The 27096-nt window shown below is 44.2% G+C and overlaps 5 protein-coding genes across 5 annotated transcripts; all 5 read left to right on the top strand.

The window, feature by feature from the left end:
• Positions 1 to 2638: 2638 nt before the first annotated feature.
• On the top strand, positions 2639 to 4603 carry LOC306915344 (uncharacterized protein). The gene is made up of 2 exons (XM_079492651.1): positions 2639 to 2876; positions 3836 to 4603. Exons 1-2 carry the CDS (start codon positions 2828 to 2830, stop codon positions 4498 to 4500), a joined length of 714 nt encoding a protein of 237 aa, XP_079348777.1. The 5' UTR covers positions 2639 to 2827; the 3' UTR covers positions 4501 to 4603.
• A 3113-nt stretch (positions 4604 to 7716) lies between these two features.
• Positions 7717 to 10101, top strand: LOC306916002 (uncharacterized protein; the record flags this gene model as incomplete). Its single annotated transcript, XM_079493710.1, has 2 exons — positions 7717 to 7964; positions 8924 to 10101. Exons 1-2 carry the CDS (start codon positions 7916 to 7918, stop codon positions 10099 to 10101), a joined length of 1227 nt encoding a protein of 408 aa, XP_079349836.1. The 5' UTR covers positions 7717 to 7915.
• A 2038-nt stretch (positions 10102 to 12139) lies between these two features.
• Positions 12140 to 14552, top strand: LOC306916003 (uncharacterized protein; the record flags this gene model as incomplete). The annotated part of the gene is made up of 2 exons (XM_079493711.1): positions 12140 to 12439; positions 13399 to 14552. Exons 1-2 carry the CDS (start codon positions 12391 to 12393, stop codon positions 14550 to 14552), a joined length of 1203 nt encoding a protein of 400 aa, XP_079349837.1. The 5' UTR covers positions 12140 to 12390.
• Positions 14553 to 16601: 2049 nt separating this feature from the next.
• Positions 16602 to 18770, top strand: LOC306915227 (uncharacterized protein). The gene is made up of 2 exons (XM_079492508.1): positions 16602 to 16848; positions 17808 to 18770. Exons 1-2 carry the CDS (start codon positions 16800 to 16802, stop codon positions 18713 to 18715), a joined length of 957 nt encoding a protein of 318 aa, XP_079348634.1. The 5' UTR covers positions 16602 to 16799; the 3' UTR covers positions 18716 to 18770.
• A 2015-nt stretch (positions 18771 to 20785) lies between these two features.
• On the top strand, positions 20786 to 23736 carry LOC306915398 (uncharacterized protein). The gene is made up of 2 exons (XM_079492727.1): positions 20786 to 21172; positions 23330 to 23736. The coding sequence occupies exons 1-2, from the start codon at positions 21124 to 21126 to the stop codon at positions 23698 to 23700; spliced, it is 420 nt and encodes a 139-aa protein (XP_079348853.1). The 5' UTR covers positions 20786 to 21123; the 3' UTR covers positions 23701 to 23736.
• Positions 23737 to 27096: the final 3360 nt, after the last annotated feature.

Raw genomic sequence — 27096 nt, forward strand, 5'->3', positions numbered from 1 at the left:
TTTAACTTTATGAACTACTGGTAAATACATTGGACAAAAACAATACTAACATTTGAATACTAGTAATTAGCTGAAATCATCATATCAATGTTCGGATATTAACCTGAGGGCCACATGTGGCCCCCGGGCTGCCAGTTGCCCATGTATGACTTGTCTTGGACCCTCAATACTTAGTGAAATGGTTAGCACTATATACTTAATGCATTTGTTTTCCCTCCTTTTATGAACTAAGCTTTCCCCCAAAATGCAAACCTTTATATGCCGAGTGGCAGAAAGGTGATGCAGCCCATCTGTGTTTGGCTCTCCTGCCGTTTCTGGGTCCTCTCCTGAAGTTCAGCTACTCAGGCTTCTGCTTCAGAAAGTCAGTGGTGGAAACGGTACTCAATTGTTTTACTTCAATCAATCAAACTTTATTAAAGCCACAAGGTCCATAGTGACATAAAAAAAACCATACAAATACAGAGACAAGCAAAAGGCAGACATTGTCTACATAAAATCACACTATACAGGCTTACACGCCAATGGTTCCACAGTTTAGAAACAAACCTGACAACTCAACAAAAGGGTTAGTCAGAATAACAATAATGCTGTTGACGGAACCAGACAGCCTACACATACATTTTGTACATGAGGTTCCTTCAGCACAGCTGAGCAGGTGTGTACGCCGATGCTGACAAACATTCCGCTTGCACTGCTGCACCGTGGCACTTTAAGCAGCAGTCGGATGTCTCACTGCTGCACCGTGGCACTTTAAGCAGCAGTCTCATGGCATCATTATAAAAGACACACTGAGTCTCTGGCTGCATACTGCTCTTTTTGTAGCGCCGCCACAAGTGGGCAGTATACATAGGTGTGCAAAAAGATTTAAATAGATGGAGTGCCATGATTTTTCAAAAAAGTGTACAGTATTTGTTAAAATGTCGTTTTTTGTGGGCAACCCCACCAGTTCATTAAGTTTGCCTGGTGGTGGGTGGTGATGGGTGGTGATCCACCTGAACTGAAGCTGCACCCACAGCTGTAGTTGTATGATAAAGGGGGAGGGGTTAGGGGAGGGGCTGATAATGTGATGTCACTATATTACTGTTTTTTTCATTGGCACGTTTGACTGTCAAGGGTTCAGCCTCCAGGAAGAAACCCTAAATACAAAGGGAATACATCATTGTCTCCACCAGGCCGAAGGCATGGGGAGAGAGTATGTTTTGCACTCCGTCCGTCCGTCCGTGTGTGTGTGTGTGTGTGTGTGTCCGTCCGTCCGTCCGTCCGTCCTTCCGTCTGTGAACAGCTAATCTCCGGCACCGTTAACCCGGTCGATGCAACATTTTGCACACACACTCCCTGGATGCCAACGATGAACCTCTGCCCCAAAATTTCCAGAACGGCCTGTTATAGCGCCACCAGGAGGCCGCTTTGTGCAAAACAAGTTTTTGGACAGTACACCTACAGATTTTGTCCAAACATCACGCAAATTGGTACACAGTCTCTCTAGAGCTATTCAACGAAACGGGTCTTTCAGATTTCCCAGACTCCATCCTGATTGGCTAAGATTGGCTTCCAAAGTTCGCAGTTTCTAAAAAATGCTGCAAATCATGAACACATTGTGTGATTTCCGTGAAATTGTGCACGCACATTCCCACTAGGCCGAGGAAGAAATGCCACATGAACATTTTCAACTCAGCCTCATGGTGGCGCTATAACTGGCCGAAAAGTGTTTTTACCTCTAACTGCACGGATCTGTGGATAACTTTGTATGCCAACTCCCTAGAGGCCAAGGAAAAACCTTTGCCTGGAATTTTTCACATCTGCTCTTTATAGCGCCACCAGGAGGCCGACCTATGTAAAACACATTTTCTAAGATTACTCCTTCAGATTTTATCCAAATTTCACGCAAATCGGTACACATGCTCTTCATAGTCATGTGATCAACACGGGTTTGTTTGATTTCTCATAATCCACCCTCATTGGCTACGATTGGCTTCTAAACCTTTCAGGAGTAGCCCGCTTTGTACCCGTTTTGTACAAATCGCCACAACTACTCAACGCAGCGTCCGAATGTGGTGAAACTGTCCATGCATATTCCCACTAGGCTTTGGAAGAAATGCCACTTGACAGTTTTCAAATCAGCCTCATGGTGGCGCTACAACAGGCCAAGCCGCGTCACACACACGTTTATATTGCTCCTAAACATTTTGCCAAACATCACACACACACTCCTATCCTCCTGGTGGAGACCTGTGCCCAGAAGGGCACTTTTTCTAGTTGCACATAAAAACGACTCCAGGGTGTCTAATGAAGTACTGTCACCTCATACACATGAAAATCTGGACAAATTAGAACTACTAAACTACTAAAAATAGAACTACTCCGTTACAAGTAAAAGTACGGAATTTAAAATGTACTTGAGTAAAAGTACAAAAGTATCGGTATCAAAATGTACTTAAAGTACTAAAAGTAAAAGTACTCATATAGGCGGAACCAGGGCGGGATAAGTCAGAAAGAGCCTGCTGGTTAGTCAGTCAGGGACCAATCAGAAGTCTGACACAGGGTGTCCAAACTTTCCCATCCAATGACAGACAGTCATGTGAGGTGAGCAACTCTTCCACTCATTAGTGCTGATCATGAACAGCTGTGTGGGACCAGCAGCAAGCCTCAAAACCTCTGCTGACGGCCAGTCAGACACTCACTTCTTCAAAACCTCTGCTGAGGGCCAGTCAGACACTCACTTCTTCCTCAGAACCTCTGCTGAGGACCAGTCAGACACTCACTTCTTCCTCAGAACCTCTGCTGAGGGCCAGTCAGACACTCACTTCTTCCTCAGACAGTGGCAGCCATGTTAGGCACTTTTGTTCTTGCTGGTCTTCTCGGTCTTCTTGCCCCAGGTAAAGAGCTTTAAATTGGTTTGTTTCCAATGTGCATTTTAATACTAAATTGTTTTAGAACGCTCTTTACTAACAACCTAGCCGCAATTTGAAACGCTAGATTTTTTTTATGATTGGATGAATCTAGAGTTGCAATACCCTCCATTGACTCCCCACTCATCCAATTTGGTTCTCTTTCAATCTGCCGAGCTTGTTTTTCATAAAAATCCACCGTAGAGCTGTTATGAGCTACTTTCTGTCAAGACATCCTCTGCAGGTGTTGCAGTTTGGAAGCACTCGTTTTTGTTAATGGGCCGTGCTGCTGCCTCCTGCATTATGTTCAAATTCGACCGCAGGGCCGTTCAGTGACATACGACGAGTGCTTCCAAACTCCAGCACTTAGAAAAATAATCACCTGCACAGAATTTCTTGACAAAGTAGCTGTTGCTTGTGCAGTAGCCGCATTGCAACACTTCGTTTTTTTGTTTAAATAATGGGATGAATCTAGAGTTTCAATACCCTCCATTGACATCCCATTGATCCAAATTGCATTTCCCATCTGCTTGTGTTAAACAACGTTAACCTCACCAACATTGCAGCTGTAGGCAAAGCTTGAATGTTCCAAACTGCAAATCCACCGTAGACATGTTATCAGCTTCTTTCTGTCAAGAAATTATGTGCAGGTGATTCTTTTTCTAAGTGTTGGGTTTTGGAAAAGCTTGTCGAATAAGTAATTGGAAATTAAAACAAACCAGTGTTGTGCCCTTTGTTTGTCAAGATAAACCAGCTGAGTTGTTGTGTCTGAGGCTTAAAGGTTTTTACATTTTTTGAAATGTCTACGGCAAAATGAATGGGAAATTATCTCCTGGACCGGTGCCCTCGAAGAGGGCAAATATTGGATGGCTCTAACTTAATTTGTCTATTCCCCTGTTTATAAATAAAGTCATTAGCTGTATTAACTCCATGTCTTGTGCCAACAGGATTCTACACGATTCCATTCAACAAGACTATGGCTGCTGACATGAGTGCTGGGACCAACACGACCATGGTTGATGACATGAGTGCTGGGACCAACACGACCATGTTTGCTGACATGAGTGCTGGGACCAACAAGACCATGTTTGCTGACATGAGTGCTGGGACCAACAAGACCATGTTTGCTGACATGAGTGCTGGGACCAACAAGACCATGTTTGCTGACATGAGTGCTGGGACCAACACGACTGAGGCTGCCGGGGCGGAGGCTGTCGAGGCGGAGCCGGCCGAGAAGGCGGCGGTGGCCTGGAAGGAGGCCTGGAATGCGGTCTGGGCTAAGCCCTGGAATGAGGCATGGAATAAGTCCTGGAAGGAGGCCTGGATGGCAGTCTGGGATAAGCCCTGGAATAAGACATGGAAGGAGTCCTGGGACAAGGCTGTGAAGGCGGCTGAGGCGGCGGCGGAGAAGGCTGAGAAGGCGGCGGCATGGAAGGAGGCCTGGGCGGAGGCCTGGATGAAGGCCTGGGCGGAGGCCTTTAATAAGTCCCCCTTGAAGGCGGGTGTGAAGGAGGCCTGGCTGAAGATCGCGCAGGAGGCCAGGAAGGAGGCCTGGAAGGAGGCAGAGGAGGCCCAGAAGGAGACAGAGACGGCGGAAGACCTTGAGAAGTGACTGAAATCATGATGAGCGGCCGGCAACATTTGACTTCATCACTTGATCAGGATGTTCGGCAATAATCATGTCTATTGACTTCAATTAAAAGTTTTTAAACTTATCATTGTGTCCTCCTTCTTTCCCCATGTTTAACGTGAGACAATTTACTAAAATGTGGGTTCAAGCTGTAACATTTGAATATTCGAGGTTGAGTAAATCCCATCTTAAAACGTCCATTTAACCACTTAGACCAGGGGTGGGCAACTTTGACAATGGAGAGGGCCACTATATTTCCACTCCCTGCATATCAGTTTAGTTTATTTTGGTCATAGAATGAACATTGACTTCATTAATTTAATTTGATCATCATAACTTTGCATTTAGGATAGGCATTATGCCTATCCTATTTACACCTAGAGACTTGTCAGGGAAGAAATTATAGATTACTGTCGTAGCAAAAATAGCTGATCTACAAGCTCAAAATGTGCTATTTTTGAATTGGAATCCTGAATAATCTTTTGCTATTTTTTTAATTGGAATCCTGAATAATCTTTTGCTATTTTTGAATTGGAATCCTGACATTTTTTATTTCATTTCAGCATTTAGTTTAACTTTATGAACTACTGGTAAATACATTGGACAAAAACAATACTAACATTTGAATACTAGTAATTAGCTGAAATCATCATATCAATGTTCGGATATTAACCTGAGGGCCACATGTGGCCCCCGGGCTGCCAGTTGCCCATGTATGACTTGTCTTGGACCCTCAATACTTAGTGAAATGGTTAGCACTATATACTTAATGCATTTGTTTTCCCTCCTTTTATGAACTAAGCTTTCCCCCAAAATGCAAACCTTTATATGCCGAGTGGCAGAAAGGTGATGCAGCCCATCTGTGTTTGGCTCTCCTGCCGTTTCTGGGTCCTCTCCTGAAGTTCAGCTACTCAGGCTTCTGCTTCAGAAAGTCAGTGGTGGAAACGGTACTCAATTGTTTTACTTCAATCAATCAAACTTTATTAAAGCCACAAGGTCCATAGTGACATAAAAAAAACCATACAAATACAGAGACAAGCAAAAGGCAGACATTGTCTACATAAAATCACACTATACAGGCTTACACGCCAATGGTTCCACAGTTTAGAAACAAACCTGACAACTCAACAAAAGGGTTAGTCAGAATAACAATAATGCTGTTGACGGAACCAGACAGCCTACACATACATTTTGTACATGAGGTTCCTTCAGCACAGCTGAGCAGGTGTGTACGCCGATGCTGACAAACATTCCGCTTGCACTGCTGCACCGTGGCACTTTAAGCAGCAGTCGGATGTCTCACTGCTGCACCGTGGCACTTTAAGCAGCAGTCTCATGGCATCATTATAAAAGACACACTGAGTCTCTGGCTGCATACTGCTCTTTTTGTAGCGCCGCCACAAGTGGGCAGTATACATAGGTGTGCAAAAAGATTTAAATAGATGGAGTGCCATGATTTTTCAAAAAAGTGTACAGTATTTGTTAAAATGTCGTTTTTTGTGGGCAACCCCACCAGTTCATTAAGTTTGCCTGGTGGTGGGTGGTGATGGGTGGTGATCCACCTGAACTGAAGCTGCACCCACAGCTGTAGTTGTATGATAAAGGGGGAGGGGTTAGGGGAGGGGCTGATAATGTGATGTCACTATATTACTGTTTTTTTCATTGGCACGTTTGACTGTCAAGGGTTCAGCCTCCAGGAAGAAACCCTAAATACAAAGGGAATACATCATTGTCTCCACCAGGCCGAAGGCATGGGGAGAGAGTATGTTTTGCACTCCGTCCGTCCGTCCGTGTGTGTGTGTGTGTGTGTGTGTCCGTCCGTCCGTCCGTCCGTCCTTCCGTCTGTGAACAGCTAATCTCCGGCACCGTTAACCCGGTCGATGCAACATTTTGCACACACACTCCCTGGATGCCAACGATGAACCTCTGCCCCAAAATTTCCAGAACGGCCTGTTATAGCGCCACCAGGAGGCCGCTTTGTGCAAAACAAGTTTTTGGACAGTACACCTACAGATTTTGTCCAAACATCACGCAAATTGGTACACAGTCTCTCTAGAGCTATTCAACGAAACGGGTCTTTCAGATTTCCCAGACTCCATCCTGATTGGCTAAGATTGGCTTCCAAAGTTCGCAGTTTCTAAAAAATGCTGCAAATCATGAACACATTGTGTGATTTCCGTGAAATTGTGCACGCACATTCCCACTAGGCCGAGGAAGAAATGCCACATGAACATTTTCAACTCAGCCTCATGGTGGCGCTATAACTGGCCGAAAAGTGTTTTTACCTCTAACTGCACGGATCTGTGGATAACTTTGTATGCCAACTCCCTAGAGGCCAAGGAAAAACCTTTGCCTGGAATTTTTCACATCTGCTCTTTATAGCGCCACCAGGAGGCCGACCTATGTAAAACACATTTTCTAAGATTACTCCTTCAGATTTTATCCAAATTTCACGCAAATCGGTACACATGCTCTTCATAGTCATGTGATCAACACGGGTTTGTTTGATTTCTCATAATCCACCCTCATTGGCTACGATTGGCTTCTAAACCTTTCAGGAGTAGCCCGCTTTGTACCCGTTTTGTACAAATCGCCACAACTACTCAACGCAGCGTCCGAATGTGGTGAAACTGTCCATGCATATTCCCACTAGGCTTTGGAAGAAATGCCACTTGACAGTTTTCAAATCAGCCTCATGGTGGCGCTACAACAGGCCAAGCCGCGTCACACACACGTTTATATTGCTCCTAAACATTTTGCCAAACATCACACACACACTCCTATCCTCCTGGTGGAGACCTGTGCCCAGAAGGGCACTTTTTCTAGTTGCACATAAAAACGACTCCAGGGTGTCTAATGAAGTACTGTCACCTCATACACATGAAAATCTGGACAAATTAGAACTACTAAACTACTAAAAATAGAACTACTCCGTTACAAGTAAAAGTACGGAATTTAAAATGTACTTGAGTAAAAGTACAAAAGTATCGGTATCAAAATGTACTTAAAGTACTAAAAGTAAAAGTACTCATATAGGCGGAACCAGGGCGGGATAAGTCAGAAAGAGCCTGCTGGTTAGTCAGTCAGGGACCAATCAGAAGTCTGACACAGGGTGTCCAAACTTTCCCATCCAATGACAGACAGTCATGTGAGGTGAGCAACTCTTCCACTCATTAGTGCTGATCATGAACAGCTGTGTGGGACCAGCAGCAAGCCTCAAAACCTCTGCTGACGGCCAGTCAGACACTCACTTCTTCAAAACCTCTGCTGAGGGCCAGTCAGACACTCACTTCTTCCTCAGAACCTCTGCTGAGGACCAGTCAGACACTCACTTCTTCCTCAGAACCTCTGCTGAGGGCCAGTCAGACACTCACTTCTTCCTCAGACAGTGGCAGCCATGTTAGGCACTTTTGTTCTTGCTGGTCTTCTCGGTCTTCTTGCCCCAGGTAAAGAGCTTTAAATTGGTTTGTTTCCAATGTGCATTTTAATACTAAATTGTTTTAGAACGCTCTTTACTAACAACCTAGCCGCAATTTGAAACGCTAGATTTTTTTTATGATTGGATGAATCTAGAGTTGCAATACCCTCCATTGACTCCCCACTCATCCAATTTGGTTCTCTTTCAATCTGCCGAGCTTGTTTTTCATAAAAATCCACCGTAGAGCTGTTATGAGCTACTTTCTGTCAAGACATCCTCTGCAGGTGTTGCAGTTTGGAAGCACTCGTTTTTGTTAATGGGCCGTGCTGCTGCCTCCTGCATTATGTTCAAATTCGACCGCAGGGCCGTTCAGTGACATACGACGAGTGCTTCCAAACTCCAGCACTTAGAAAAATAATCACCTGCACAGAATTTCTTGACAAAGTAGCTGTTGCTTGTGCAGTAGCCGCATTGCAACACTTCGTTTTTTTGTTTAAATAATGGGATGAATCTAGAGTTTCAATACCCTCCATTGACATCCCATTGATCCAAATTGCATTTCCCATCTGCTTGTGTTAAACAACGTTAACCTCACCAACATTGCAGCTGTAGGCAAAGCTTGAATGTTCCAAACTGCAAATCCACCGTAGACATGTTATCAGCTTCTTTCTGTCAAGAAATTATGTGCAGGTGATTCTTTTTCTAAGTGTTGGGTTTTGGAAAAGCTTGTCGAATAAGTAATTGGAAATTAAAACAAACCAGTGTTGTGCCCTTTGTTTGTCAAGATAAACCAGCTGAGTTGTTGTGTCTGAGGCTTAAAGGTTTTTACATTTTTTGAAATGTCTATGGCAAAATGAATGGGAAATTATCTCCTGGACCGGTGCCCTCGAAGAGGGCAAATATTGGATGGCTCTAACTTAATTTGTCTATTCCCCTGTTTATAAAAAAAGTCATTAGCTGTATTAACTCCATGTCTTGTGCCAACAGGATTCTACACGATTCCATTCAACAAGACTATGGCTGCTGACATGAGTGCTGGGACCAACAAGACCATGTTTGCTGACATGAGTGCTGGGACCAACAAGACCATGTTTGCTGACATGAGTGCTGGGACCAACAAGACCATGTTTGCTGACATGAGTGCTGGGACCAACAAGACCATGTTTGCTGACATGAGTGCTGGGACCAACGAGACCATGGTTGATGACATGAGTGCTGGGACCAACGAGACCATGTTTGCTGACATGAGTGCTGGGACCAACAAGACCATGTTTGCTGACATGAGTGCTGGGACCAACAAGACCATGTTTGCTGACATGAGTGCTGGGACCAACAAGACCATGTTTGCTGACATGAGTGCTGGGACCAACAAGACCATGTTTGCTGACATGAGTGCTGGGACCAACAAGACCATGTTTGATGACATGAGTGCTGGGACCAACACGACCATGGTTTATGACATGAGTGCTGGGACCAACGAGACCATGGCTGATGACATGAGTGCTGGGACCAACGAGACCATGGCTGATGACATGAGTGCTGGGACCAACGAGACCATGGCTGATGACATGAGTGCTGGGACCAACGAGACCATGGCTGATGACATGAGTGCTGGGACCAACGAGACCATGGCTGATGACATGAGTGCTGGGACCAACGAGACCATGGCTGATGACATGAGTGCTGGGACCAACACGACCATGGTTTATGACATGAGTGCTGGGACCAACGAGACCATGGTTTATGACATGAGTGCTGGGACCAACGAGACCATGGCTTATGACATGAGTGCTGGGACCAACGAGACCATGGCTGATGACATGAGTGCTGGGACCAACACGATTATGGCGGAGGCTGTCGAGGCGGAGGCGGGGGAGGCTGCCGAGGCTGTCGATGCGGAGGGGGAGGCTGTCGAGGCGGGGGAGGCTGCCGAGGCTGTCGAGGCGGAGGCGGGGGAGGCTGCCGAGTCGGAGGGGGAGGCTGTCGAGGCGGGGGAGGCTGTCGAGGCGGAGGCGGGGGAGGCTGCCGAGGGGGAGGCTGTCGAGGCGGGGGAGGCTGCCGAGGCTGTCGAGGCGGGGGCGGAGGCGGAGGCGGAGGCGGAGGAGGCGGAGGAGATGGAGGCACTTCATGATGAGCGGCCGGCAACATCTGACTTCATCACTTGATCACGATGTTCAGCAATAATCATGTATCGACTTCAATTAAAAGTTTTTAAACGTATCATTGTGTCCGCCTTCTTTCCCCATGTTTAACGTGAGACAATTTACTAAAATGTGGGTTCAAGCTGTAACATTTGAATATTCGAGGTTGAGTAAATCCCATCTTAAAACGTCCAGTTAACCACTTAGACCAGGGGTGGGCAACTTTGACAATGGAGAGGGCCACTATATTTCCACTCCCTGCATATCAGTTTAGTTTATTTTGGTCATAGAATGAACATTGACTTCATTAATTTAATTTGATCATCACTTTGCATTTAGGATAGGCATTATGCCTATCCTATTTACACCTAGAGACTTGTAAGGGAAGAAATTATAGATTACTGTCGTAACAAAAATAGCTGATCTACAAGCTCAAAATTTGCTATTTTTGAATTGGAATCCTGAATAATCTTTTGCTATTTTTTTAATTGGAATCCTGACATTTTTTTATTTCATTTCAAATGCATTTAGTTTAACTGTAAACTACTGGTAAATACATTGGACAAAAACAATACTAACATTTTAATACTAGTAATTAGCTGAAATCATCATATCAATGTTCAGATATTAACCTGAGGGCCACATGTGGCCCCCGGGCTGCCAGTTGCCCATGTATGACTTGTCTTGGACCCTCAATACTTAGTGAAATGGTTAGCACTATATACTTAATGCATTTGTTTTCCCTCCTTTATACAAAATCTATGAACTAAGCTTTCCCCCAAAATGCAAACCTTTATATGCCGAGTGGCAGAAAGGTGATGCAGCCCATCTGTGTTTGGCTCTCCTGCCGTTTCTGGGTCCTCTCCTGAAGTTCAGCTACTCGGGCTTCTGCTTCAGAAAGTCAGTGGTGGAAACGGTACTCAATTGTTTTACTTCAATCAATCAAACTTTATTAAAGCCACAAGGTCCATAGTGACATAAAAAAACATACAGAGACAAGCAAAAGGCAGACATTGTCTACATAAAATCACAAATGCATACTATACAGGCTTACACGCCAATGGTTCCACAGTTTAGAAACAAACCTGACTGAACTCAACAAAAGGGTTAGTCAGAATAAGAATAATGCTGTTGACAGAACCAGACAGCCTACACATACATTTTGTACATGAGGTTCCTTCAGCACAGCTGAGCAGGTGTGTACGCCGATGCTGACAAACATTCCGCTTGCACTGCTGCACCGTGGCACTTTAAGCAGCAGTCTGATGTCTCACTGCTGCACCGTGGCACTTTAAGCAGCAGTCTCATGGCATCATTATAAAAGACACACTGAGTCTCTGGCTGCATACTGCTCTTTTTGTAGCGCCGCCACAAGTGGGCAGTATACATAGGTGTGCAAAAAGATTTACATAGATGGAGTGCCATGATTTTTCAAAAAAGTGTACAGTATTTGTTAAAATGTCGTTTTTTGTGGGCAACCCCACCAGTTCATTAAGTTTGCCTGGTGGTGGGTGGTGATGGGTGGTGATCCACCTGAACTGAAGCTGCACCCACAGCTGTAGTTGTATGATAAAGGGGGAGGGGTTAGGGGAGGGGCTGATAATGTGATGTCACTATATTACTGTTTTTTTCATTGGCACGTTTGACTGTCAAGGGTTCAGCCTCCAGGAAGAAACCCTAAATACAAAGGGAATACATAATTGCACATAAAAACGACTCCAGGGTGTCTAATGAAGTACTGTCACCTCATACACATGAAAATCTGGACAAATTAGAACTACTAAACTACTAAAAATAGAACTACTCCGTTACAAGTAAAAGTACGGAATTTAAAATGTACTTGAGTAAAAGTACAAAAGTATCGGTATCAAAATGTACTTAAAGTACTAAAAGTAAAAGTACTCATATAGGCGGAACCAGGGCGGGATAAGTCAGAAAGAGCCTGCTGGTTAGTCAGTCAGGGACCAATCAGAAGTCTGACACAGGGTGTCCAAACTTTCCCATCCAATGACAGACAGTCATGTGAGGTGAGCAACTCTTCCACTCATTAGTGCTGATCATGAACAGCTGTGTGGGACCAGCAGCAAGCCTCAAAACCTCTGCTGACGGCCAGTCAGACACTCACTTCTTCAAAACCTCTGCTGAGGGCCAGTCAGACACTCACTTCTTCCTCAGAACCTCTGCTGAGGACCAGTCAGACACTCACTTCTTCCTCAGAACCTCTGCTGAGGGCCAGTCAGACACTCACTTCTTCCTCAGAACCTCTGCTGAGGGCCAGTCAGACACTCACTTCTTCCTCAGACAGTGGCAGCCATGTTAGGCACTTTTGTTCTTGCTGGTCTTCTCGGTCTTCTTGCCCCAGGTAAAGAGCTTTAAATTGGTTTGTTTCCAATGTGCATTTTAATACTAAATTGTTTTAGAACGCTCTTTACTAACAACCTAGCCGCAATTTGAAACGCTAGATTTTTTTATGATTGGATGAATCTAGAGTTGCAATACCCTCCATTGACTCCCCACTCATCCAATTTGGTTCTCTTTCAATCTGCCGAGCTTGTTTTTCATAAAAATCCACCGTAGAGCTGTTATGAGCTACTTTCTGTCAAGACATCCTCTGCAGGTGTTGCAGTTTGGAAGCACTCGTTTTTGTTAATGGGCCGTGCTGCTGCCTCCTGCATTATGTTCAAATTCGACCGCAGGGCCGTTCAGTGACATACGACGAGTGCTTCCAAACTCCAGCACTTAGAAAAATAATCACCTGCACAGAATTTCTTGACAAAGTAGCTGTTGCTTGTGCAGTAGCCGCATTGCAACACTTCGTTTTTTTTGTTTAAATAATGGGATGAATCTAGAGTTTCAATACCCTCCATTGACATCCCATTGATCCAAATTGCATTTCCCATCTGCTTGTGTTAAACAACGTTAACCTCACCAACATTGCAGCTGTAGGCAAAGCTTGAATGTTCCAAACTGCAAATCCACCGTAGACATGTTATCAGCTTCTTTCTGTCAAGAAATTATGTGCAGGTGATTCTTTTTCTAAGTGTTGGGTTTTGGAAAAGCTTGTCGAATAAGTAATTGGAAATTAAAACAAACCAGTGTTGTGCCCTTTGTTTGTCAAGATAAACCAGCTGAGTTGTTGTGTCTGAGGCTTAAAGGTTTTTACATTTTTTGAAATGTCTATGGCAAAATGAATGGGAAATTATCTCCTGGACCGGTGCCCTCGAAGAGGGCAAATATTGGATGGCTCTAACTTAATTTGTCTATTCCCCTGTTTATAAAAAAAGTCATTAGCTGTATTAACTCCATGTCTTGTGCCAACAGGATTCTACACGATTCCATTCAACAAGACTATGGCTGCTGACATGAGTGCTGGGACCAACAAGACCATGTTTGCTGACATGAGTGCTGGGACCAACAAGACCATGTTTGCTGACATGAGTGCTGGGACCAACAAGACCATGTTTGCTGACATGAGTGCTGGGACCAACGAGACCATGGTTGATGACATGAGTGCTGGGACCAACGAGACCATGTTTGCTGACATGAGTGCTGGGACCAACAAGACCATGTTTGCTGACATGAGTGCTGGGACCAACAAGACCATGTTTGCTGACATGAGTGCTGGGACCAACAAGACCATGTTTGCTGACATGAGTGCTGGGACCAACAAGACCATGTTTGATGACATGAGTGCTGGGACCAACACGACCATGGTTTATGACATGAGTGCTGGGACCAACGAGACCATGGCTGATGACATGAGTGCTGGGACCAACGAGACCATGGCTGATGACATGAGTGCTGGGACCAACGAGACCATGGCTGATGACATGAGTGCTGGGACCAACGAGACCATGGCTGATGACATGAGTGCTGGGACCAACGAGACCATGGCTGATGACATGAGTGCTGGGACCAACGAGACCATGGCTGATGACATGAGTGCTGGGACCAACACGACCATGGTTTATGACATGAGTGCTGGGACCAACGAGACCATGGTTTATGACATGAGTGCTGGGACCAACGAGACCATGGCTTATGACATGAGTGCTGGGACCAACGAGACCATGGCTGATGACATGAGTGCTGGGACCAACACGATTATGGCGGAGGCTGCGGAGGCTGTCGAGGCGGAGGCGGGGGAGGCTGCCGAGTCGGAGGCGGGGGAGGCTGCCGAGTCGGAGGGGGAGGCTGTCGAGGCGGGGGAGGCTGCCGAGGCTGTCGAGGCGGAGGCGGGGGAGGCTGCCGAGTCGGAGGCGGGGGAGGCTGCCGAGTCGGAGGGGGAGGCTGTCGAGGCGGGGGAGGCTGCCGAGGCTGTCGAGGCGGAGGCGGGGGAGGCTGCCGAGTCGGAGGGGGAGGCTGTCGAGGCGGGGGAGGCTGTCGAGGCGGGGGCGGAGGCGGAGGCTGCGGAGGCGGAGGAGATGGAGGCACTTCATGATGAGCGGCCGGCAACATCTGACTTCATCACTTGATCACGATGTTCAGCAATAATCATGTATCGACTTCAATTAAAAGTTTTTAAACGTATCATTGTGTCCGCCTTCTTTCCCCATGTTTAACGTGAGACAATTTACTAAAATGTGGGTTCAAGCTGTAACATTTGAATATTCGAGGTTGAGTAAATCCCATCTTAAAACGTCCAGTTAACCACTTAGACCAGGGGTGGGCAACTTTGACAATGGAGAGGGCCACTATATTTCCACTCCCTGCATATCAGTTTAGTTTATTTTGGTCATAGAATGAACATTGACTTCATTAATTTAATTTGATCATCACTTTGCATTTAGGATAGGCATTATGCCTATCCTATTTACACCTAGAGACTTGTAAGGGAAGAAATTATAGATTACTGTTGTAACAAAAATAGCTGATCTACAAGCTCAAAATTTGCTATTTTTGAATTGGAATCCTGAATAATCTTTTGCTATTTTTTTAATTGGAATCCTGACATTTTTTTATTTCATTTCAAATGCATTTAGTTTAACTGTAAACTACTGGTAAATACATTGGACAAAAACAATACTAACATTTTAATACTAGTAATTAGCTGAAATCATCATATCAATGTTCAGATATTAACCTGAGGGCCACATGTGGCCCCCGGGCTGCCAGTTGCCCATGTATGACTTGTCTTGGACCCTCAATACTTAGTGAAATGGTTAGCACTATATACTTAATGCATTTGTTTTCCCTCCTTTATACAAAATCTATGAACTAAGCTTTCCCCCAAAATGCAAACCTTTATATGCCGAGTGGCAGAAAGGTGATGCAGCCCATCTGTGTTTGGCTCTCCTGCCGTTTCTGGGTCCTCTCCTGAAGTTCAGCTACTCGGGCTTCTGCTTCAGAAAGTCAGTGGTGGAAACGGTACTCAATTGTTTTACTTCAATCAATCAAACTTTATTAAAGCCACAAGGTCCATAGTGACATAAAAAAACATACAGAGACAAGCAAAAGGCAGACATTGTCTACATAAAATCACAAATGCATACTATACAGGCTTACACGCCAATGGTTCCACAGTTTAGAAACAAACCTGACTGAACTCAACAAAAGGGTTAGTCAGAATAAGAATAATGCTGTTGACAGAACCAGACAGCCTACACATACATTTTGTACATGAGGTTCCTTCAGCACAGATGAGCAGGTGTGTACGCCGATGCTGACAAACATTCCGCTTGCACTGCTGCACCGTGGCACTTTAAGCAGCAGTCTGATGTCTCACTGCTGCACCGTGGCACTTTAAGCAGCAGTCTCATGGCATCATTATAAAAGACACACTGAGTCTCTGGCTGCATACTGCTCTTTTTGTAGCGCCGCCACAAGTGGGCAGTATACATAGGTGTGCAAAAAGATTTACATAGATGGAGTGCCATGATTTTTCAAAAAAGTGTACAGTATTTGTTAAAATGTCGTTTTTTGTGGGCAACCCCACCAGTTCATTAAGTTTGCCTGGTGGTGGGTGGTGATGGGTGGTGATCCACCTGAACTGAAGCTGCACCCACAGCTGTAGTTGTATGATAAAGGGGGAGGGGTTAGGGGAGGGGCTGATAATGTGATGTCACTATATTACTGTTTTTTTCATTGGCACGTTTGACTGTCAAGGGTTCAGCCTCCAGGAAGAAACCCTAAATACAAAGGGAATACATAATTGCACATAAAAACGACTCCAGGGTGTCTAATGAAGTACTGTCACCTCATACACATGAAAATCTGGACAAATTAGAACTACTAAACTACTAAAAATAGAACTACTCCGTTACAAGTAAAAGTACGGAATTTAAAATGTACTTGAGTAAAAGTACAAAAGTATCGGTATCAAAATGTACTTAAAGTACTAAAAGTAAAAGTACTCATATAGGCGGAACCAGGGCGGGATAAGTCAGAAAGAGCCTGCTGGTTAGTCAGTCAGGGACCAATCAGAAGTCTGACACAGGGTGTCCAAACTTTCCCATCCAATGACAGACAGTCATGTGAGGTGAGCAACTCTTCCACTCATTAGTGCTGATCATGAACAGCTGTGTGGGACCAGCAGCAAGCCTCAAAACCTCTGCTGACGGCCAGTCAGACACTCACTTCTTCAAAACCTCTGCTGAGGGCCAGTCAGACACTCACTTCTTCCTCAGAACCTCTGCTGAGGACCAGTCAGACACTCACTTCTTCCTCAGAACCTCTGCTGAGGGCCAGTCAGACACTCACTTCTTCCTCAGACAGTGGCAGCCATGTTAGGCACTTTTGTTCTTGCTGGTCTTCTCGGTCTTCTTGCCCCAGGTAAAGAGCTTTAAATTGGTTTGTTTCCAATGTGCATTTTAATACTAAATTGTTTTAGAACGCTCTTTACTAACAACCTAGCCGCAATTTGAAACGCTAGATTTTTTTTATGATTGGATGAATCTAGAGTTGCAATACCCTCCATTGACTCCCCACTCATCCAATTTGGTTCTCTTTCAATCTGCCGAGCTTGTTTTTCATAAAAATCCACCGTAGAGCTGTTATGAGCTACTTTCTGTCAAGACATCCTCTGCAGGTGTTGCAGTTTGGAAGCACTCGTTTTTGTTAATGGGCCGTGCTGCTGCCTCCTGCATTATGTTCAAATTCGACCGCAGGGCCGTTCAGTGACATACGACGAGTGCTTCCAAACTCCAGCACTTAGAAAAATAATCACCTGCACAGAATTTCTTGACAAAGTAGCTGTTGCTTGTGCAGTAGCCGCATTGCAACACTTCGTTTTTTTGTTTAAATAATGGGATGAATCTAGAGTTTCAATACCCTCCATTGACATCCCATTGATCCAAATTGCATTTCCCATCTGCTTGTGTTAAACAACGTTAACCTCACCAACATTGCAGCTGTAGGCAAAGCTTGAATGTTCCAAACTGCAAATCCACCGTAGACATGTTATCAGCTTCTTTCTGTCAAGAAATTATGTGCAGGTGATTCTTTTTCTAAGTGTTGGGTTTTGGAAAAGCTTGTCGAATAAGTAATTGGAAATTAAAACAAACCAGTGTTGTGCCCTTTGTTTGTCAAGATAAACCAGCTGAGTTGTTGTGTCTGAGGCTTAAAGGTTTTTACATTTTTTGAAATGTCTATGGCAAAATGAATGGGAAATTATCTCCTGGACCGGTGCCCTCGAAGAGGGCAAATATTGGATGGCTCTAACTTAATTTGTCTATTCCCCTGTTTATAAAAAAAGTCATTAGCTGTATTAACTCCATGTCTTGTGCCAACAGGATTCTACACGATTCCATTCAACAAGACTATGGCTGCTGACATGAGTGCTGGGACCAACAAGACCATGTTTGCTGACATGAGTGCTGGGACCAACAAGACCATGTTTGCTGACATGAGTGCTGGGACCAACAAGACCATGTTTGCTGACATGAGTGCTGGGACCAACAAGACCATGTTTGCTGACATGAGTGCTGGGACCAACGAGACCATGGTTGATGACATGAGTGCTGGGACCAACGAGACCATGTTTGCTGACATGAGTGCTGGGACCAACAAGACCATGTTTGCTGACATGAGTGCTGGGACCAACAAGACCATGTTTGCTGACATGAGTGCTGGGACCAACAAGACCATGTTTGCTGACATGAGTGCTGGGACCAACGAGACCATGTTTGATGACATGAGTGCTGGGACCAACGAGACCATGGTTTATGACATGAGTGCTGGGACCAACGAGACCATGGCTGATGACATGAGTGCTGGGACCAACGAGACCATGGCTGATGACATGAGTGCTGGGACCAACGAGACCATGGCTGATGACATGAGTGCTGGGACCAACGAGACCATGGCTGATGACATGAGTGCTGGGACCAACGAGACCATGGCTGATGACATGAGTGCTGGGACCAACGAGACCATGACTGATGACATGAGTGCTGGGACCAACACGACCATGGCTGATGACATGAGTGCTGGGACCAACACGACCATGGTTGATGACATGAGTGCTGGGACCAACACGACCATGGTTGATGACATGAGTGCTGGGACCAACACGACCATGGTTTATGACATGAGTGCTTGGACCATAGGCGAGGATGTCGAGGCGTTCGAGGCGGAGGCTGCCAGAATCGAGGATGTCGCGGGGGAGGATGTCGCGCCGGAGGAGGCGGCCTATTATTGATCACGATGTTCAGCAATAATCATGTATCGACTTCAATTAAAAGTTTTTAAACGTATCATTGTGTCTTCCTTCTTTCCCCATGTTTAACGTGAGACAATTTACTAAAATGTGGGTTCAAGCTGTAACATTTGAATATTCGAGGTTGAGTAAATCCCATCTTAAAACGTCCAGTTAACCACTTAGACCAGGGGTGGGCAACTTTGACAATGGAGAGGGCCACTATATTTCCACTCCCTGCATATCAGTTTAGTTTATTTTGGTCATAGAATGAACATTGACTTCATTAATTTAATTTGATCATCACTTTGCATTTAGGATAGGCATTATGCCTATCCTATTTACACCTAGAGACTTGTAAGGGAAGAAATTATAGATTACTGTCGTAACAAAAATAGCTGATCTACAAGCTCAAAATTTGCTATTTTTGAATTGGAATCCTGAATAATCTTTTGCTATTTTTTAATTGGAATCCTGACATTTTTTTATTTCATTTCAAATGCATTTAGTTTAACTGTAAACTACTGGTAAATACATTGGACAAAAACAATACTAACATTTTAATACTAGTAATTAGCTGAAATCATCATATCAATGTTCAGATATTAACCTGAGGGCCACATGTGGCCCCCGGGCTGCCAGTTGCCCATGTATGACTTGTCTTGGACCCTCAATACTTAGTGAAATGGTTAGCACTATATACTTAATGCATTTGTTTTCCCTCCTTTATACAAAATCTATGAACTAAGCTTTCCCCCAAAATGCAAACCTTTATATGCCGAGTGGCAGAAAGGTGATGCAGCCCATCTGTGTTTGGCTCTCCTGCCGTTTCTGGGTCCTCTCCTGAAGTTCAGCTACTCGGGCTTCTGCTTCAGAAAGTCAGTGGTGGAAACGGTACTCAATTGTTTTACTTCAATCAATCAAACTTTATTAAAGCCACAAGGTCCATAGTGACATAAAAAAACATACAGAGACAAGCAAAAGGCAGACATTGTCTACATAAAATCACAAATGCATACTATACAGGCTTACACGCCAATGGTTCCACAGTTTAGAAACAAACCTGACTGAACTCAACAAAAGGGTTAGTCAGAATAAGAATAATGCTGTTGACAGAACCAGACAGCCTACACATACATTTTGTACATGAGGTTCCTTCAGCACAGCTGAGCAGGTGTGTACGCCGATGCTGACAAACATTCCGCTTGCACTGCTGCACCGTGGCACTTTAAGCAGCAGTCTGATGTCTCACTGCTGCACCGTGGCACTTTAAGCAGCAGTCTCATGGCATCATTATAAAAGACACACTGAGTCTCTGGCTGCATACTGCTCTTTTTGTAGCGCCGCCACAAGTGGGCAGTATACATAGGTGTGCAAAAAGATTTACATAGATGGAGTGCCATGATTTTTCAAAAAAGTGTACAGTATTTGTTAAAATGTCGTTTTTTGTGGGCAACCCCACCAGTTCATTAAGTTTGCCTGGTGGTGGGTGGTGATGGGTGGTGATCCACCTGAACTGAAGCTGCACCCACAGCTGTAGTTGTATGATAAAGGGGGAGGGGTTAGGGGAGGGGCTGATAATGTGATGTCACTATATTACTGTTTTTTTCATTGGCACGTTTGACTGTCAAGGGTTCAGCCTCCAGGAAGAAACCCTAAATACAAAGGGAATACATAATTGCACATAAAAACGACTCCAGGGTGTCTAATGAAGTACTGTCACCTCATACACATGAAAATCTGGACAAATTAGAACTACTAAACTACTAAAAATAGAACTACTCCGTTACAAGTAAAAGTACGGAATTTAAAATGTACTTGAGTAAAAGTACAAAAGTATCGGTATCAAAATGTACTTAAAGTACTAAAAGTAAAAGTACTCATATAGGCGGAACCAGGGCGGGATAAGTCAGAAAGAGCCTGCTGGTTAGTCAGTCAGGGACCAATCAGAAGTCTGACACAGGGTGTCCAAACTTTCCCATCCAATGACAGACAGTCATGTGAGGTGAGCAACTCTTCCACTCATTAGTGCTGATCATGAACAGCTGTGTGGGACCAGCAGCAAGCCTCAAAACCTCTGCTGACGGCCAGTCAGACACTCACTTCTTCAAAACCTCTGCTGAGGGCCAGTCAGACACTCACTTCTTCAAAACCTCTGCTGAGGGCCAGTCAGACACTCACTTCTTCCTCAGAACCTCTGCTGAGGGCCAGTCAGACACTCACTTCTTCCTCAGAACCTCTGCTGAGGGCCAGTCAGACACTCACTTCTTCAAAACCTCTGCTGAGGGCCAGTCAGACACTCACTTCTTCCTCAGAACCTCTGCTGAGGGCCAGTCAGACACTCACTTCTTCCTCAGAACCTCTGCTGAGGGCCAGTCAGACACTCACTTCTTCCTCAGACAGTGGCAGCCATGTTAGGCCCTTTTGTTCTTGCTGGTCTTCTCGGTCTTCTTGCTCCAGGTAAAGAGCTTTAAATTGGTTTGTTTCCAATGTGCATTTTAATACTAAATTGTTTTAGAAAGTAAAAGATGAGTGTTATTTTTTTTTCCATGTGCTGCCTTCTTTCATTTTAGCAATTTTAGCTGTTTTTGTGGTGGAGGCATTCAAACATGGGGCTAAATGCATGTTTATTTTTTACAAAGTTTTACAGCGATTTCAGTATTATTTACTATAGTCCTACTAGACCCCAGGAAATTATATCTGGCCACATAAGATCATGGGATCTACTAAATGTGACATTCAATAGATCATGTGATCTTTTGTGGCCAGGTGTAATTTTCTGGGGTCTAGTAGGACTATAGTAAATATTTAAAAAATAAATTGCAAACATTTTGTAAATAAATATACATATTTAGCCCCATGTTCGATTGCCCCTGCCCCCCTGTCAAAAGGCTAAAATCGCTAAAACAAAATAAAGCAGCAAATTAAAATAAATATACGCTCTTTACTAACAACCTAGCCGCAATTTGCAACGCTAGATTTTTTTTATGATTGGATGAATCTAGAGTTGCAATACCCTCCATTGACTCCCCACTCATCCAATTTGGTTCTCTTTCAATCTGCCCAGCTTGTTTTTCCTAAAAATCCACCGTAGAGATGTTATGAGCTACTTTCTGTTAAGACATCCTATGCAGGTGTTGCAGTTTGGAAGCACTCGTTTTTGTTAACGGGCCGTGCTGCTGCCTCCTGCATTATGTTCAAATTCGACCGCAGGGCCGTTCAGTGACATACGACGAGTGCTTCCAAACTCCAGCACATAGAAAAATAATCACCTGCACAGAATTTCTTGACAGAAAGTAGCTCATAACATGTCTACGGTGGATTTTTATGAAAAACAAGCTCGGCAGATTGAAAGAGGATAATTCAAGCTTGGACTACAGCTGCAATGTTGGTGAGGTTAACGTTGTTTAAGACAAGCAGATCGCAAACCAAATTGGCTGAGTGGGGAGTGGAGGGTATTGCCACTCTAGATTCATCCCATTATAAAAAAATCTAGAGTTGCAAATTGTGGCTACTAACAACCTCAAATAAGAACCTTGGTTGAAAAAACTAAGTTGTCCTAAGCTTTAATTCTAAGAATGGGCAAAGCAGCCATGATTAAATTGCTTCTCTTACTTCACATGTCTGGCCAAAGTTGCCAATTATAGAGTCTCTGTTCCATTCTGGTCAGAGTCAGGCCTCATTCACACATATCAAACACATGTTTGGTCTTTTTTTTGTTTTTTTTAGGCCACCACAATGCTTGTCAATGCTGGTCAAAACATGGGACTCCCATTGGAAAAGCATTGTGGTGGCTTAAAAAGACCAGACCAAACGTTTGATCGGTGTTTGATATGTGTGACTGAGGCCTCAGGGTGCTGATATGGTGCATATTTTCTCACTCCAGGTACCCTGATGGTTCTTTGAGGGGGTTCCAAATGGACCCATATGTTTATTTCGGTTTATTGGTCTATTTGTACATTTTGGGGTCCTTGGTAGTTTTTGCACCTCTGTGCTACACTACACACTAAATTAACAGAGCCTTAAAGCTGCTACGCTATGCACTTTCCTCTTGTACCCCAGATTTGAACCCTGTTGCTTGTGCAGTAGCCGCATTGCAACACTTTTTTTTGTTTAAATAATGGGATGAATCTAGAGTTTCAATACCCTCAATTGACATCCCATTGATCCAAATTGCATTTCCCATCTGCTTGTGTTAAACAACGTTAACCTCACCAACATTGCAGCTGTAGGCAAAGCTTGAATGTTCCAAACTGCAAATCCACCGTAGACATCTTATCAGCTTCTTTCTGTCAAGAAATTATGTGCAGGTGATTCTTTTGCTAAGTGTTGGGTTTTGGAAAAGCTTGTCGAATAAGTAATTGGAAATTAAAACAAACCAGTGTTGTGCCCTTTGAAGTCAAGATAAACCAGCTGAGTTGTTGTGTCTGAGGCTTAAAGGTTTTTAAATACTTTTTGAAATGTCTATGGAAAAATGAATGGGACATTATCTCCTGGACCGGTGCCCTCGAAGGGGGCAAATATTGGATGGCTCTAACTTAATTTGTCTATTCCCCTTTTTTATAAAAAAAAAAGTCATTAGCTGTATTAACTGAACTCCATGTCTTGTGCCAACAGGATTCTACACGATTCCATTCAGACATCCTGTGGGTTATATGGTTGACATGGATGACAATGAGGACATGATGCATGCTGATATGAGTGCTGGGACCAACACGACCATGGTTTATGACATGAGTGCTGGGACCAACACGACCATGGTTGATGACATGAGTGCTGGGACCAACAAGACTATGGCGGAGGCTGCCGAGGTCGAGGCTGCCGCGGTCGAGGCGGAGGCTGCCACGATGGAGGCTGCCAAAGCAGAGGCGGTCGAGATGGATGCGGCCGAGCAGGCGGAGGCTGCGGAGGCGGACGAGATGGAGGCACTTCATGATGAGCGGCCGGCAACATCTTCATCATCACTTGATCACGATGTTCAGCAATAATCATGTATCGACTTCAATTAAAAGTTTTTAAACGTATCATTGTGTCCTCCTTTCCCCATGTTTAATGTGAGACAATTTACTAAATGTGGGTTCAAGCTGTAACATTTGAATATTCGAGGTTGAGTAAATCCCATCTTAAAACCTTCAGTTAACCACTTAGTCGTAGACCAGGGGTGCCCACACGTGTTTTAATTGAGAGCTACTTTCAAAATGACCAGCTCAACAAGATCTACCCACCAAAAAAAGTATTCTCATTGCTGAAAATAGTTTATAAATGTACCTGAGGGGGCTTTGGAATAGCGGCTCTGGCTTTCCAGATGTCCTGGAATAGGACTTTTTATTTTAAATGACTATACTTTATGCATTTTTTTTTCTCTCCTTTACATGAAATCTATGAACTAAGCTTGTCGATGGGGCTGTTTTCTCAAAAATGCAAACCTTTATATGCCGAGTGGCAGAAAGGTGATGCAGGCCATTAGTCCAGTAATTATGTCATTTGACCTCAAACGAATTGCAAAAAAAACTCTATTCATATATATATATATATATATATATATACCCTAAGCTTCTTGCTTATCAGCTAGCACTTCCATTAGTGTTGAACTTGTGGCGTTGACATCACCTGTGGGGGGGATCGAGCGGCGTAACAGACTACCGACTACTTTGAAACTCTGTGGTTGACATTCTTACTCACTCATACGTTGGTCTGGCCCGTGCGGGAGGCTGAGGTGTTGTAAATGAACTGAAAATGGCTTTACCTTGACTTTGCTGATATTGTCAACTCCACTACACTCCTGTCTCTTCCATGAGTTTTCCCATCTTCATACTCTTCCTCATGAGTAGCGATACTAGCAACTAAGTCAATGAAAATGTATTAGACTTAATATAGTTGCCATATAGAGCGTCGCAGTCCCGCCTCCTACCCTGGACCAGGAAATGAAACCCAATGCATTTTCCTCATAGACATTTCTTAAAGTATTTATTTAAAGACGGTTACGCCGTGGACAAAGCCAACTCGAGTCGTGACAACTCATGACAACACAAACAATATTTTGGACCAAACAAATAATTACAAAGAAGAAAAACAACAAAGTGTTGTAACCTGCCGTTTTTTTCTTCTTTCTAATTATTTGTTTGGTCCAAAATATTGTTTGTGTTGTCATGAGTTGTCACGACTCGAGTTGGCTTTGTCCGCGGCGTAACCGTCTTTAAATAAATACTTTAAGAAATGTCTATGAGGAAAATGCATTGGGTTTCATTTCCTGGTCCAGGGTAGGAGGCGGGACTGCGACGCTCTATACAGGTGCATCTCAAAAAAAGAATATAGTGGGAAAAGTTTATTTTCTTCCACAAAAGTCAAAGTGAAACGTTCATATATTCTAGATCTCAAAATATATTATAAAAAAATGTATGAGACCGCTAAAAAAAAGAAATGTTGACCATCTGAAAAGTATGTTAATTTATGCAGTCTATGTGGTCTGGGCTACTTTTAACCCATTTTGGGCGGGAACCCCTTTTGGTAAGCATTGTTATACTTTAGCTGTTGAAAAATAGCAGATCTACAAGTTCATAGCGCGGCACTTAACTTGTAGGTCTGCTATTTTTTTTAAATCATGAAAATATGGCTCAAAAATTTGAATATATATTGTTATAGAGTGTTATTTTAACTCCAATCTTGGTTCCCTGGAACAACATATTTTCAGATGGGGGTCGGCGGCCAATTACAGAGAGAGGGGGGGGGGGGGGGGGGGTTTCCAGGTTTCATGCTGATCGGTTCTGCGGTGCCCGAGATTAGCCTGTCCGGCCTGACGGGGATAATGATAGGTTACACAAAAATCCTACAGCTTTGTCTCCACTGATGTGATGTCGTCATACACACAGAGGATGTACTACAGCTCTGTGATGTCATCATATACAGTACTGCAGCTCTGTGATGTCATCATATAAACTGTTAAACTATTCGTCTATAGTACTTGACACGTTTCACAAAATGCGCACACCTATTTAAAAATTGAACTGCATTGCTTGTCATTTCTGTGTTCTATACTGCAGTTGTGGAAAAACGAGCACATATCCTGGGATCCCTCCGAGTTCTGTGGAATTCGATTAGTTTCTGTGCCCAGCGAGTGGCTGTGGAAGCCTGACGTCAGCATCGACGAGAGGTGGGAAGTTGGAACATCCATGCATGCTGCGCACCGCACCATAATCTGAATCAGTTGTTATAGAGCGCCGAAGTCCTGACGTCACTCGCTCGTCCCCTCGATTCCCCTGGTTCACGGAAGTAATTTCCCTATGGAGAATAACATGGGGTCATCTTAAAAATCGTTTCATATAAGCGTTGTGGTCCAAAAATAAACAAGCTGTCTCTGCGTTATTGTCAGGGAGGTGTCTCTGTATCGTTTGCGACAGTCAGTCACTCATACTGTATATGAGTGACTGACTGCGAAAATGTAAAAATGCAGCAGCAGTAACATTAGTGTTTTCTCTCATGGATGATTTGTTTATTTTTCAAACACAGTTCTTATATGAGGCGATCTAAAACCCCCCTATGGGGATTACAATGCAAATAAAAAGTACATGAACCCGTGGATTTAATTGCGCCCTCTACCGAGGTCCGATATTGACGTCAGACTTCGGTGCTCTATTGTCTCACACGTTCGTTTGTTTGTATCTGCGTGCGTGCCGTGAGTGTGCGCGTGTGTGTGTGCGTGTGTGCGTGTGTGTGCGTGCGTGTGTGTGTGTGTGCGTGTGTGTGTGCGTGCGTGCGTGTGCAGGTTAGAGAAGGACAAGGCTGCTCTAAACCCGTACGTCCACATCGGCCATGATGGGGTGGTTTATGTCACCAACGACGAGGTGGTCGTCAGCAGCTGTAGGATGCACATCTATAAGTTCCCCTTCGACACTCAGTCCTGCAACCTCACCTTCTCCTCTGGGATATACTTCGGTGAGGGAGTCAACTATTCGTGTTTGGATGTCTACTCTATACCTGTGTGTGTGTGTGTGTGTGTGTGTGTGTGTGTGTGTGTGTGTGTGTGTGTGTGTGTGTGTGTGTGTGTGTGTGTGTGTGTGTGTGTGTGTGTGTGTGTGTGTGTGTGTGTGTGTGTGTGTGTGTGTGTGTGTGTGTGTGTGTGTGTGTGTGTGTGTGTGTGTGTGTGTGTGTGTGTGTGTCTTGTTATTTATGGGTGTGCGAGATTTGTACTCATAATGAGAAATTATATATTGGGTCAGATTGATTGGAGATATATGCAGCTCTCTAAAGTGGGAGAGCTTCAGGTCCCCACATTCCATTCTACAGACAGACCGGTGGATTCGGGGGTTTACGACCTTCCTGTTGTGAGACAGGCCATTTATGACACCTTCTCAGAGGAGAGACTTGAGCTCACTAGGCTGGGCACA

The sequence above is a fragment of the Electrona antarctica genome (assembly GCF_951216825.1).
Source record: "Electrona antarctica genome assembly, chromosome: 22".
Classification (NCBI taxonomy): Eukaryota; Metazoa; Chordata; class Actinopteri; order Myctophiformes; family Myctophidae; genus Electrona; species Electrona antarctica.

Bases quoted from the DNA above. Each gene is read 5' to 3' on its own strand.
- LOC306915344 (XM_079492651.1), top strand. From the start codon at position 2,828: ATGTTAGGCACTTTTGTTCTTGCTGGTCTTCTCGGTCTTCTTGCCCCA. The intron at 2,877-3,835 runs GTAAAGAGCTTT...TTGTGCCAACAG, and splicing joins TCTCGGTCTTCTTGCCCCAG to GATTCTACACGATTCCATTC.
- LOC306915227 (XM_079492508.1), top strand. From the start codon at position 16,800: ATGTTAGGCACTTTTGTTCTTGCTGGTCTTCTCGGTCTTCTTGCCCCA. The intron at 16,849-17,807 runs GTAAAGAGCTTT...TTGTGCCAACAG, and splicing joins TCTCGGTCTTCTTGCCCCAG to GATTCTACACGATTCCATTC.
- LOC306915398 (XM_079492727.1), top strand. From the start codon at position 21,124: ATGTTAGGCCCTTTTGTTCTTGCTGGTCTTCTCGGTCTTCTTGCTCCA. The intron at 21,173-23,329 runs GTAAAGAGCTTT...TTGTGCCAACAG, and splicing joins TCTCGGTCTTCTTGCTCCAG to GATTCTACACGATTCCATTC.